The sequence below is a fragment of the Oncorhynchus masou genome, chromosome 20 (assembly GCF_036934945.1).
Source record: "Oncorhynchus masou masou isolate Uvic2021 chromosome 20, UVic_Omas_1.1, whole genome shotgun sequence".
Taxonomy (NCBI): Eukaryota; Metazoa; Chordata; class Actinopteri; order Salmoniformes; family Salmonidae; genus Oncorhynchus; species Oncorhynchus masou.
In genome coordinates this window covers 7858273-7872578 of record NC_088231.1, presented here as the reverse complement: position 1 = coordinate 7872578, position 14306 = coordinate 7858273, and the positions used below count along the sequence as shown (strand labels likewise).

At 47.7% G+C, this 14306-nt stretch overlaps 1 protein-coding gene across 2 annotated transcripts in view; it reads right to left on the bottom strand.

The window, feature by feature from the left end:
- Positions 1 to 14306, bottom strand: part of LOC135506806 (palmitoyltransferase ZDHHC5-A-like) — a 48684-nt gene that overhangs the window by 6791 nt on the left and 27587 nt on the right. For both annotated transcript variants that reach the window (XM_064926185.1, XM_064926186.1), the window contains 7 exons: positions 9515 to 9672; positions 8398 to 8570; positions 8003 to 8105; positions 4974 to 5065; positions 4188 to 4314; positions 3839 to 3959; positions 3452 to 3564 (listed from right to left, as the gene is read on the bottom strand). In XM_064926185.1, coding sequence (XP_064782257.1) covers positions 3452 to 3564; positions 3839 to 3959; positions 4188 to 4314; positions 4974 to 5065; positions 8003 to 8105; positions 8398 to 8570; positions 9515 to 9672 — 887 coding nt within the window. The remainder of the gene's footprint in view (positions 1 to 3451; positions 3565 to 3838; positions 3960 to 4187; positions 4315 to 4973; positions 5066 to 8002; positions 8106 to 8397; positions 8571 to 9514; positions 9673 to 14306) is intronic.

Sequence of the window (14306 nt, the reverse complement as noted above, 5' to 3'; positions counted from 1 at the left end):
CCAAATGTACAGACAAAGCACTAGACCAGCACCAATAAATCCACAGTGGGAAGAACAAGGCGAGACATAGGGGAAGGGATCAACTCTTTCAGGCCAGATGCATGGGCTCCACTATACACAAGGGGTCTGCTGCAGGGGGAAGAATATACAGGCCTACAACTTTTACAATGCCCACATGGCTTCTGTAGACGTATGTTATCTTCACAACACATAGGACAGAAGAGTCCCGCACCTTTAATAAAACAAATAAACACACACACAGTATATATAGCCAGATGGCTGTGGGATAGGGGAGGGGGGCAACATGTGTGCCCAGTGAAACAATAAGCTTGTGTCTCAAAATGGCACCCTAGTACGCATTTAGTGCACTACTTTTGGACCCACAGGGCTCTATATAGGGAATAGAGTGCCATTTGGGACTCAGCATGAGAGTTAATGAAATGGATGTTGTTTGGGCAAACAGATAACACAGTTAAGTTTATAGAGCAAAACAACCATCTTCTCTCCCTGCTCCTGACAGAGCTCTTCTAACACATGGGCCGTGTCCCAAATGGCACCCTATTCCCTATATGGTGCACTGCTTTTGACCAGAGCCATATTGGGACCTGATCAAAAGTAGTGCACTATATAAAAAGGCTGGGATGGGCAACTTTGATGGGGGAGGGGGCCACAAGAAAATCTGAACTCATCACAAGGGCTTGCGGGTCTGCGTATCCCCCCCACACTGCGAGCAAAACATTTTAGTACCCCCCCCCCCCGTGTTTTAAAGGAGGCTGGTGGTACCTTAATTGGGGAGGACGGGCTCCTGGTAATGACTGGTGCAGAATCAGTGGAACGGTATACATGGTTTCCATGTGGTTGATGCCATCCCGTTTGCTCCATTCCAGTCATTATCATGAGCCCGTCCTCCCCTCAGCAGCCTCCACTGAACTCTACTTATTTTGCCATGGGGCAGAGAGAGGCTTTTGCAATTTAAAATATGATTTCCCACTGGGGCCACCCATATGCAAAAGTAGTGGCCCCAGCCGACTTGTAAGTCGCTTTGGACAAAAGCGTCTGCTAAATGGGATATATTTATTATTATTATGATATCTGAGTAACAAAAAGCAATGGGGCCCCCCGGTCGGTAATTCAACTATGATAACAAGTTTAGATACCTGGCCGCTTGACTAACGTAGCAATCTAAAACATTTTTGTTGGGCTAATTGACTGACTCTGTGACCGACTTTTAACAAGAGAAACTGATGATGCACAATCACATTTAAAAACCTTGTGCATTCTAAACTCAGCAACAAAAAAAAAGAAACGTCCCTTTTTCAGGACCCTATCATAAAAATAAAAAATAACTTCACAGATCTTCATGGTAAAGGATTTAAACACCATTTCCCATGCTTGTTCAATGAACCACAGACAAATAATGAACATGCACCTGTGGAACAGTCGTTGAGACACCAACAGTTTACAGACGGCAATTAATGTCACAGTTATAAAAACTTAGGACACTAAAGAGGCCTTTCTACTGACTCTGAAAAACACCAAAAGAAAGAAGCCCATGGTCCCTGCTCATCTGCGTGAACGTGCCCTATGCATGCCGCAAGGAGGCATGAGGACTGCAGATGTGGCCAGGGCAATAAATTGCAATATCCGTACTGTGAGACACCTAAGACAGCGCTACAGGGAGACAGAATGGACAGCTGATCGTCCTCGCAGTGGCAGACCACGTGTAACAACACCTGTACAGGATGGCAACAACAACTGCCCGAGTTACACAAGGAACACACAATCCCTCAGACAGTACAGCCTCTCTCAGCCTATTGCGGACAGAGGGCTTGTAGGCCTGTTGTAAGGCAGGTCCTCACCAGACATCCCCGGTAACACTGTCACCTATGGGCACAAACCCACCATCGCTGGACCAGACAGGACTGTCAAAAAGTGCTCTTCACTGACGAAGGAATGAGCTTTACACCGAGGCCCGTACTCTGGAGCGGGATTGATTTGGAGGTGGAGGGTCCGTCATGGTCTGGGGTGGTGTGTAACAGCATCATTGGACTGAGCTTGTTGTCCCTCATGTGGTACCCTTCCTGCAGGCTCATCCTGACATGACCCTCCAGCATGACAATGCCACCAGCAGTACTGTTCGTTTTGTGCGTGATTTCCTGCAAGACAGGAATGTCAGTGTTCTGCCATGGCCAGCGAAGAGCCCGGATCTCAATCCCATTGAGAACGTCTGGGACCTGTTGGATCAGAGGGTGAAAATTCTGGGAACTTGCAGGTGCCTTGGTGGAAGAGTGGGGCAACATCTCACAGCAAGAACTGGCAAATCTGGTGCAGTCCATGAGGAGGAGGAGAGACACTCTAGTACTTAATGCAGCTGGTGGCCACACCAGATACTGACTGTTACTTTAGATTTTGACCTCCCCTTTGTTCAGGGACACATTATTCCATTTATGTTAGTCACACGTCTGTGGAACTTGTTCAGTTTATGTCTCAGGTGTTGAATCTTGTTATGTTCATACAAATATTTACACATTAAGTTTGCTGAAAATAAACACAGTTTACAGTGAGAGGACATTTCTTTTTTTGCTGAGTTTACTATTGTAACTCTCAACAGTAAGTTGAGACCCAGACAGAGTTCCCCAAAACAAGAAATACAAATATGTATTTTATTGTTCCCTTCAAAAGGCCTGCGGCTGCCAGTTGCTCTTTCCCATTATAGGGGTTAGGGTGCCATTTCTTGACACAAGCACAGTTTTGGTTGTATTGAGCCCAAAGAAGGCTCGTGCGACCCTGCCTGTTCCACTGTGCACCTTGATGCCCTCTTGTGGAGAAAACATCAAACAGCAGCTGGGCCATTGACGGTCCACTGTGTGATTCCAGAATTGATTTAAGTGAATTATGATCAGATTGTGAGACATATAGGAAGCATACCGTACATGTAAAATAGGTCAAATAAAAACATAATAATATGTTAATTAACTTCCACAAAACCTTTCTACAACAAGAAATTGCTAGGGGAGAATCTTTGACACAACACTGTGGGGAAAGCGTTCGGCTAAAAGACGACACAGGTTGGGTAACAAGAAAAAAAACACAGACACTCAAACTAAAGAAATTAAAGAAAAATAGTCCAACATTCACTTACTGATACTGTTCAACTGAAAGCCACTGAATAACCAATCAAATGGTAGGAAAAGAAGCCACAAGTAAAAACAGAGATGCATTAACAAATCATAACAAATCAAACGATTAAGGACAGACAGGCAAGCAGCCAACGGAGATGTAAAATATAAATCTGAGTCAGAGAGAACAATGTGTGTGCTACCGAAGTAGTTTGATATGCATCCTACCTCGCAGAGCATTTACACAGTCTTTCACACAGAGACACACAGTCTTCCACGGTCACTTTACGCAAGCTGGTTGGTTGGCATCAAGGACAGTGTGTGTTTGTTACCTGGTTGGCGTAGGCATGGGTAAGGGCAGTGTGGTTCTTTCCTGGACTGCTATAGGTCGGCCTGTATTTATACATGGTGGGTGTGGGCGGGGCTTTGTTCAGAAGACTACTCTCTGTGTGGAGAGAGGGAGAGGGACAAATAAATTAACTCAGGTACATAATTGTTATCATAGGTAAAACTTTATTTTCTTTTATCAGCTAAGTTGACTGATAACACACTTATTCACAGCCACAACCTGGGTCATGTTCATTAGGTACCAAACGGAAGGAAACAAACAGGGAGGGACAACATGACCATGTCCAACAGCAAACCGCTTGCTTACCTTTTTCCATTGCAAAACGTTTTCCTACAGTGTGTAGTAATGAGTACAACTCTGGTGAACGTACCCTCTGTGTGTTGTCCCTGGTGGCCTCTGGACAGGGCGGGGTACCTGAGCTCCGGTTTGGGAGGAGGAGGGGGCTCCGCATCGCACGACTGACTCTCCATCATCTCCAGACTACTCTTAGACTGAGAGGCAAACAGAGAAAATTAATGACATTAAATAGAATAAATGTCAAAGTCTATACAACCCAGTGTAGTGGCAGAGTGGAAACTGGAGAGTATTAACTATACACAATGCTGAGAGCAAGAAGGAGCCATGAACATACAGATCGTGTGTGTGTGTGTGTGCGCATGTGTAAATGTGTCTGTCATGCACGTAAACGAGCATGTACATGGGTTTTTGTCGCGTCATACCCGGTGGAGGTCTCCGTGGATACCGTTGTCGAGGACCTTGGCGGCCAGCTGGGTGTCAGTGAGCTGTGGCCGGAGGAACGGAGGCTGGACAACCACACTGTGAGGCTTCCTCTTCCTCCCCAGGTACCTGATGAAGACCAAATCAAATCGTGTTATTTAAAAGCACAAGGAGGAAGAGGAGGAGGGTGAGAAGAGGGTAGCTGATGGAGAGGGGGAGGGACAGGAGGGAGAAAGAGTAGTAAGCAAAGGAACGGATGAGGGAGAGCAAGAAGAAGAAGATGAGGAGGATGAAGAGGACCCATTGAGTTTGAGGACTCATCTTTGGATCAGTGCCATTATGGCACCTGTGACAGCATCTCCATTTAAAAGTAGTCACTTTTCTTAATTAGTGATTTGAATAAGAAAATCAGTTATTGTGGCCACTAGATGGCAGTGTTCTATCTTTAACTCCATTTTCAACCAAAGGCAACCCAATATGAAGAAAACACCGCTCTGGTCATTGGCTGATTGCTCCCAACCCATAGCAAATCCCACCCAGTTGACTACTTTAAAAAAAGGCAGAAGCCCTCAATGGAAATGTCCAGGCTAAAAACGGGTTGTATCAATCTAGAGTCCTCTATCCAGCTCTAAGAGGACCTAGTCTCGGTCATCAATCAAACCCCTAATAGCATGTAGGGATGAAGGCAGCTCAAAACACTGTTTGAACTGATAGTAATGCAACACTACATACTGTAAAACCATAGACAATGATGAGAGAGAGAGAGAGAGAGAGAAAGAGAGAGAGACCTGGGCGCTTGGGAGCTGCAGAGCACGTGAGAAACGTTCTTCCAACAGCCATTAGTGAAAGGGTTCACTCCTCCCCTAAACTTCCCAGTCACCTGGGGGAGAGAGAGAGAGAGAGAGAGAGAGAGAGAGAGAGACAGGAGAGAGAAAGAGCACAAATGGAGAAAGAAAGAGCAAGAGAGAACGATAGAGGAGATAAAAGAAAAAAAGAATAGTAGGTTATTCATTCCCCTCAAGACATCCTCCATTCATCAACACAACAGATTTAAAGTGAAAACATCAGACATGGAGAGTCATATAAAAGAGGGAGATAAATGGAGGGAGGGATGAGGGAGAGGACGACAGAGGATTATTCTCTCTCCGTGATGAGATTATGACCTGTATGTTTTCATTCCGGGGAGGGATGAAGGGAGACCGGGGACGAAGGGGGATTGGGGGGGGGTGTCACATTTTCGAGGATTATCATGGGGCTGTTGTTGAGATAAAATGTTTTGGGCCTTTAAGAACGACGTCAACACAAGCCAACAGTTTAGATCTGACAACAACAACAACAACTTCAGATAAGAGGGTGTGATTGTTTGGGATGGGTTGGGAGGAGTGTTGGATCTGATGCTAGCAAGGGGTCTACATGGCTCTCCAGGGAGAAGAATGGACAGGAATAAGGAGACAACTCCTTTTCTGTAGGCATGTCATTGCACTGCTTACGCCCGCTGTATCCTGCGTACTTCACAAATAGACTTTGATTTGATTTAACGTTGAGCTCCGTCTCTGTTCTCAAGGGGTGTGCAGTATTTTTTTTGTGGTAAGCATCTCTCTCATTATTTACGTGATGACAGCTGATCTTTGCAATTGCAGGGCAAATTCTAGTCCAGGAGGCTGCCAGCCGTGCTTCAATTTGTAAATCGAGAGGTGCCAAAACAAAAAGCGAGCGAGAGAGAGAGGGGGGGGGGGGGGGGTGACGACCTGGGGAGCTCAGCTACAGGATTGCATGACAGCAAAATGAATCTACATATCGTCGCATTGTTGCGAAATTGTTACGACATTACTCGTTAGATATTACTGCGCCGTTGGAGCTTGAAACAGAAGCATTTCGCTAAACTCGCGATAACATCTGCTAGACACGTGTATGTGACCAATAAAATGTGATTTGATTTGCGCAGTGGCACAGAGCAGTAGAGTAGAGGCACTTACAGAAGGTGCACCACATTGGGGTACATTTATTTAGTAGCCTAGGGTCCGGGGGAAAATATGGCCTTTTGTAAAAACGACATGACTGGAGACCGGCAGAATTTGTTTTAACTCCGCTCAAATGAAACGTCAGGCTTACTTTGACACTCACAAACTGACACTCTTATAGATCAATAAAAAACCACCTGGTCTTGAATCCATCAATAGCCTAGAGGTCTAGGTGTGTGGAGACGCATATTGTAGGAGGAAATTACCTTCCTAAAAATGCTTTCCAGTGTCACCCGATGACGAGCAGCTCGCTCGCCAGCGACGGCCGATGCGTTGGTGCCAAAAGCCTATATCTCACTCGTTTTGCTTTGTAAAACAATATTTGGAAGCCGATCAAACATTTTTGTTCGCCTAGAACAGACAGATCAAGAGTATTGTCTTTTCAGCAGGAACCATTTGCTTTCCAACCCGTTTTGTCTGGCATGCTGCTCACCGACCGTTTTGTCTGGCATGCTGCTCACCGACCGTTTTGTCTGGCATGCTGCTCACCGACCGTTTTGTCTGGCATGCTGCTCACCGACCGTTTTGTCTGGCATGCTGCTCACCGACCGTTTGTCTGGCATGCTGCTCACCGACCGTTTTGTCTGGCATGCTGCTCACCGACCGTTTTGTCTGGCATGCTGCTCACCGACCGTTTGTCTGGCATGCTGCTCACCGACCGATTTGTCTGGCATGCTGCTCACCGACCGATTTGTCTGGCATGCTGCTCACCGACCGATTTGTCTGGCATGCTGCTCACCGACCGTTTTGTCTGGCATGCTGCTCACCGACCGTTTTGTCTGGCATGCTGCTCACCGACCGTTTTGTCTGGCATGCTGCTCACCGACCGTTTTGTCTGGCATGCTGCTCACTGACCGTTTTGTCTGGCATGCTGCTCACCGACCGATTTGTCTGGCATGCTGCTCACCGACCGATTTGTCTGGCATGCTGCTCACCGACCGTTTTGCCGCGCGTTCCCGACTGTAGGCTGCGTCTTGTTATTGGGATACACACAATCAACAGCTAGGTAATTGTTTCAAAGAAGCTACTGACCCTCAGTGGCTAATTTCTAGGCCTAATCATGATGTAGTAGGTAGGCTATACTGAATGATTTCATTGATTTCGGACAGACAGCAGTAACACTATAACTTTGGCTAATGTATTTCAATCTATGAAGGGTGTCGCAGCTCCTCCAGGACCCTTTGCTATGGTTCTATAAATAAATGATGAAGTGCAACTCTGGAGGGACGAGAGTTGCAGGCTCACCTCTAGCAGAGCAGAGAGAGATCTTGGAAAGGGGAATGTCATTCTAGTTCTGTGAGAGTTACAAGCGTGCTACTCATACAGCCACGGCCAAGCGTTGGGTCTTAAACGCGGGTTACAGGAGGACAATTCACCAAGAGGCAACTCGAAATTACACTTTGGCTGCTTGTATTCACATTTTTAGATTGAAAAAAAAGTTACTTGTTTTTTTGAGCCACAAAGAGATACCGGATCCGGCCAAATAGGTTCCTGGAACGAAACAGTCCAAAACAGAGAGGTGTTGGATCCCGTTTCCCGGCAGGAACCCGGCTCAAATTAAGCAATTTCTGCCAGCTTTTGTTCCAGCATCTTGGCCATTAGGACATTTCTGACAGAGGTAAAAGCACTTTGAAAACTACAGTTGTACCTATTAGTTGGTGGTTCATTCCTAGTGTGTGTGTGTGTGTGTGTGTGTGTGTGTTTGTACCTGTTAGCTGGTGGTTCATTCCTGGTGTGTGTGTGTGTTGAACCTGTTAGTTGGTGGTTCATTCCTAGTGTGTGTGTGTGTATGTTACCTGTTCGTTGGTGGTCCGTCCCCGGGCCACCAGTACCATGTGGAAGCCAGTGAGACCAGCTACCGGGATGAAGAAGAGACCAGCCACACACATCACTGCCATACTGAGAGACCAGCGGTTGAGGAGAGAACAGAGACACCAACTAACACTTAGGGGCTGCGTGCCAAATGGCACCCTATTCCTTACATAGTGCACCAGGCTAACACTTCCCAAATGTGTTGAAAATTAAACACCTATAGAAGCACGCCGCCCGACAGATGGAAACACAGTCATCTACTGCCCCAAAACACACACACACACACCCTACCCCCTCCCAAAACACACACACTCACTAAACCCCCCAAGAACCCAGACTCCTGGCTTTCAGGACATTCCAACACCTAAGTAGAGGATACGTGACGGCAGAGTGGACCCTGTCCAGCTGCTGTGTGTGGTAGAGGACGTAGAGCAGGCCGAAGCCAAACACTCCCATGATGTGGACCGTCAGGGACAGCAGGAACAGGAAGAAGTAGCGGTAGTTCCTCCGGCCGATACAGTTGTTCACCCACGGGCAGTGGTGGTCAAAGTCCTGGGGGGGGGAGTAAAGGGCGAGTTTGAGCCGTTTGTACAAAGTTAAAGGGACAGTGGGAGATTTGGTGCTGGTGTATGTTTGTGTGTGACACTGACAGGAGAATTGAGCTGAGGGCTCATTCCAACAGAGGTTTGTTCAAAGGCATCTCTCCAACCCTGTTCCTGGAGAACTACCTTCCTGTAGGTTTACTCCAACCCTGTTCCTGGAGAACTACCCTCCTGTAGGTTTACTCCAACCCTGTTCCTGGAGAACTACCCTCCTGTAGGTTAACTACCCTCCTGTAGGTTTACTCCAACCCTGTTCCTAGAGAACTGCCCTCCTGTAGGTTAACTACCTTCCTGTAGGTTTACTCCAACCCTGTCCCTAGAGAACTGCCTACCTGTAGGTTAACTACCCTCCTGTAGGTTTAACTCCAACCCTGTTCCTGGAGAACTACCTTCCTGTAGGTTTAACTCCAACCCTGTTCCTGGAGAACTACCCTCCTGTAGGTTAACTCCAACCCTGTTCCTGGAGAACTACCCTCCTGTAGGTTTAACTCCAACCCTGTCCCTGGAGAACTGCCTTCCTGTAGGTTTAACTCCAACCCTGTCCCTGGAGAACTACCCTCCTGTAGGTTAACTACCCTCCTGTAGGTTTACTCCAACCCTGTTCCTGGAGAACTACCCTCCTGTAGGTTTAACTCCAACCCTGTTCCTGGAGAACTGCCTTCCTGTAGGTTTAACTCCAACCCTGTCCCTGGAGAACTACCCTTCTGTAGGTTTACTCCAACCCTGTTCCTGGAGAACTACCTTCCTGTAGGTTTAACTCCAACCCTGCTCCTGAAGAACTACCCTCCTGTAGGTTTAACTCCAACCCTGTTCCTGGAGAACTACCCTCCTGTAGGTTTAACTCCAAACCTGTTCCTGGAGAACTACCCTGTAGGTTAATGTGTGTGTGCGTACCTCCACACAGTTGTCACACACAGAGCAGTGTGAGCAGCGGGGCGGTCTGTAGAAGCGGCAGGTGGAACACCATTTCATCCTGACCTGGATGCCTCGGATCTCCACTGTCTTATAGAGCGGAGCGCGGAAATCATCCTCCTTGTCCTCATCCTCATCCGCTGGAGCAACCCACACACACACACGGTTAGTACACTAGCATGAACATTCCCCCTACTAAATCGGCATGGACACCCCCCCTACTAGATCGGCATGGACACCCCCCCTACTAGATCGGCATGAACACCCCCCTACTAGATCGGCATGAACATCCCCCTTACTAAATCGGCACGGACACCCCCCTACTAGATCGGCACGAACACCCCCCTACTAGATCGGCATAAACATCCCCCCTTACTAGATCGGCATAAACATCCCCCCCTTACTAGATCGGCATAAACATCGACCCCCCTTACTAGATCGGCAAGAACATCCCCCCTTACTAGATCGGCATAAACAACCCCCCTTACTAGATCGGCATAAACATCCCCCCTTACTAGATCGGCATAAACATCCCCCCTTACTAGATCGGCATAAACATCCCCCCTTACTAGATCAGCATAAACATCCCCCCCTTACTAGATCAGCATAAACATCCCCCCTTACTAGATCAGCATAAACATCCCCCCTTACCAGATCAGCATAAACATCCCCCCTTACTAGATCAGCATAAACATCCCCCCTTACTAGATCAGCATAAACATCCCCCCTTACCAGAACAGCATAAACATCCCCCCTTACCAGAACAGCATAAACATCCCCCCTTACCAGATCAGCATAAACATCCCCCCTTACCAGATCAGCATAAACATCCCCCCTTACCAGATCAGCATAAACATCCCCCCTTACCAGATCAGCATAAACATCCCCCCTTACTAGATCAGCATAAACATCCCCCCTTACCAGATCAGCATAAACATCCCCCCTTACCAGAACAGCATAAACATCCCCCCTTACCAGATCAGCATAAACATCCCCCCTTACCAGATCAGCATAAACATCCCCCCTTACCAGATCAGCATAAACATCCCCCCTTACCAGATCAGCATAAACATCCCCCCTTACCAGATCAGCATAAACATCCCCCCCCTTACTAGATCAGCATAAACATCCCCCCTTACCAGATCAGCATAAACATCCCCCCCTTACCAGATCAGCATAAACATCCCCCCTTTACCAGATCAGCATAAACATCCCCCCTTACTAGATCAGCATAAACATCCCCCCCCTTACCAGATCAGCATAAACATCCCCCCTTACCAGAACAGCATAAACATCCCCCCCTTCCCAGATCAGCATAAACATCCCCCCCTTACCAGACCAGCATGAACACCCACACATCCCCTTACTAGACCAGCATGAACACCCACACCCTTACTAGACCAGCATGAACACCCACACATCCCCTTACTAGACCAGCATGAACACACACACATCCCCTTACTAGACCAGCATGAACACCCACACCCTTACTAGACCAGCATGAACACCCACACATCCCCTTACTAGACCAGCATGAACACACACACATCCCCTTACTAGACCAGCATGAACACCCACACCCTTACTAGACCAGCATGAACACCCACACATCCCCTTACTAGACCAGCATGAACACCCACACATCCAATTACTAGACCTGCATGAACACCCACACCCTTACTAGACCAGCATGAACACCCACACATCCAATTACTAGACCTGCATGAACACCCACACCCTTACTAGACCAGCATGAACACCCACACATCCCCTTACTAGACCAGCATGAACACCCACACATCCAATTACTAGACCAGCATGAACACCCACACCCTTACTAGACCAGCATGAACACACACACATCCCCTTACTAGACCAGCATGAACACCCACACCCTTACTAGACCAGCATGAACACCCACACATCCCCTTACTAGACCAGCATGAACACCCACACATCCCCTTACTAGACCAGCATGAACACCCACACATCCCCTTACTAGACCAGCATGAACACCCACACATCCAATTACTAGATCAGCATGAACACACACACATCCCCTTACTAGATCAGCATGAACACACACACATCCCCTTACTAGATCAGCATAAACACCCACACATCCCCTTACTAGACCAGCATGAACACCCACACATCCCCTTACTAGACCAGCATGAACACCCACACATCCAATTACTAGACCTGCATGAACACCCACACATCCCCTTACTAGACCAGCATGAACACCCACACATCCCCTTACTAGACCAGCATGAACACCCACACATCCCCTTACTAGACCAGCATGAACACCCACACATCCCCTTACTAGACCAGCATGAACACCCACACATCCAATTACTAGACCTGCATGAACACCCACACATCCCCTTACTAGACCAGCATGAACACCCACACATCCCCTTACTAGACCAGCATGAACACCCACACATCCCCTTACTAGACCAGCATGAACACCCACACATCCCCTTACTAGACCAGCATGAACACCCACACATCCCCTTACTAGACCAGCATGAACACCCACACATCCAATTACTAGACCTGCATGAACACCCACACATCCCCTTACTAGACCAGCATGAACACCCACACATCCCCTTACTAGACCAGCATGAACACCCACACATCCAATTACTAGACCTGCATGAACACCCACACATCCCCTTACTAGACCAGCATGAACACCCACACATCCCCTTCCTAGACCAGCATGAACACACACACACACCCTTCCTAGACCAGCATGAACACACACACACACACACCCTTACTAGACCAGCATGAACACCCACACCCTTACTAGACCAGCATGAACACCCACACATCCCCTTCCTAGACCAGCATGAACACACACACACACATCCCCTTACTAGACCAGCATGAACACACACACATCCCCTTACTAGACCAGCATAAACACACACACACACATCCCCTTACTAGACCAGCATGAACACACACACATCCCCTTACTAGATCAGCATGAACACACACACATCCCCTTACTAGACCAGCATGAACACACACACATCCCCTTACTAGACCAGCATGAACACACACACACACATCCCCAGACTAGACCAGCATGAACACACACACACATCCCCTTACTAGACCAGCATGAACACACACACATCCCCTTACTAGACCAGCATGAACACACATCCCCGTACTAGATCAGCATAAACACCCACACGCCCCCTTACTAGATCAGCATAAACACACACACACCCTTACTAGACCAGCATGAACACCCACACACAACCTTACTAGACCAGCATGAACACACACACACACCCTTACTAGACCAGCATGAACACTCACACACAACCTTACTAGACCAGCATGAACACACACACACACCCTTACTAGACCAGCATGAACACCCACACACAACCTTACTAGACCAGCATGAACACACACACACCATTACTAGACCAGCATGAACACCCACACATCCCCTTACTAGATCAGCATGAACACACACACATCCCCTTACTAGACCAGCATGGACACACACACATCCCCTTACTAGATCAGCATGAACACACACACATCCCCTTACTAGATCAGCATGAACACACACACATCCCCTTACTAGACCAGCATGAACACACACACATCCCCTTACTAGACCAGCATGAACACCCACACATCCCCTTACTAGATCAGCATGAACACACACACATCCCCTTACTAGACCAGCATGAACACCCACACATCCCCTTACTAGATCAGCATGAACACACACACATCCCCTTACTAGACCAGCATAAACACCCACACATCCCCTTACTAGACCAGCATGAACACCCACACATCCCCTTACTAGACCAGCATGAACACACACACATCCCCTTACTAGATCAGCATGAACACCCACACATCCCCTTACTAGACCAGCATGAACACCCACACATCCCCTTACTAGACCAGCATAAACACCCACACATCCCCTTACTAGACCAGCATGAACACACACACATCCCCTTACTAGACCAGCATAAACACCCACACATCCCCTTACTAGATCAGCATAAACACTCACACATCCCCTTACTAGATCAGCATGAACACACACACATCCCCTTACTAGACCAGCATAAACACCCACACATCCCCTTACTAGATCAGCATAAACACCCACACATCCAATTACTAGATCAGCATGAACACACACACATACCTAACTAGACCAGCATGAACACACATCCCCTTACTAGACCAGCATGAACATCCACACATCCCCTTACTAGACCAGCATAAACACACACACCCACACATCCCCTTACTAGACCAGCATAAACACACACACATATCCCCTTACTAGACCAGTATAAACACACACACACACACACACGCCCCCTTACTAGATCAGCATAAACACACACACACCCTTACTAGACCAGCATGAACACACACACACCCTTACTAGACCAGAATGAACACACACACACAACCTTACTAGACCAGCATGAACACACACACACACACCCTTACTAGACCAGCATGAACACACACACACACACCCTTACTAGACCAGCATGAACACACACACACACACCCTTACTAGACCAGCATGAACACCCACACACAACCTTACTAGACCAGCATGAACACACACACACAACCTTACTAGACCAGCATGAACACACACACACACACCCTTACTAGACCAGCATGAACACACACACACACACCCTTACTAGACCAGCATGAACACACACACACACACCCTTACTAGACCAGC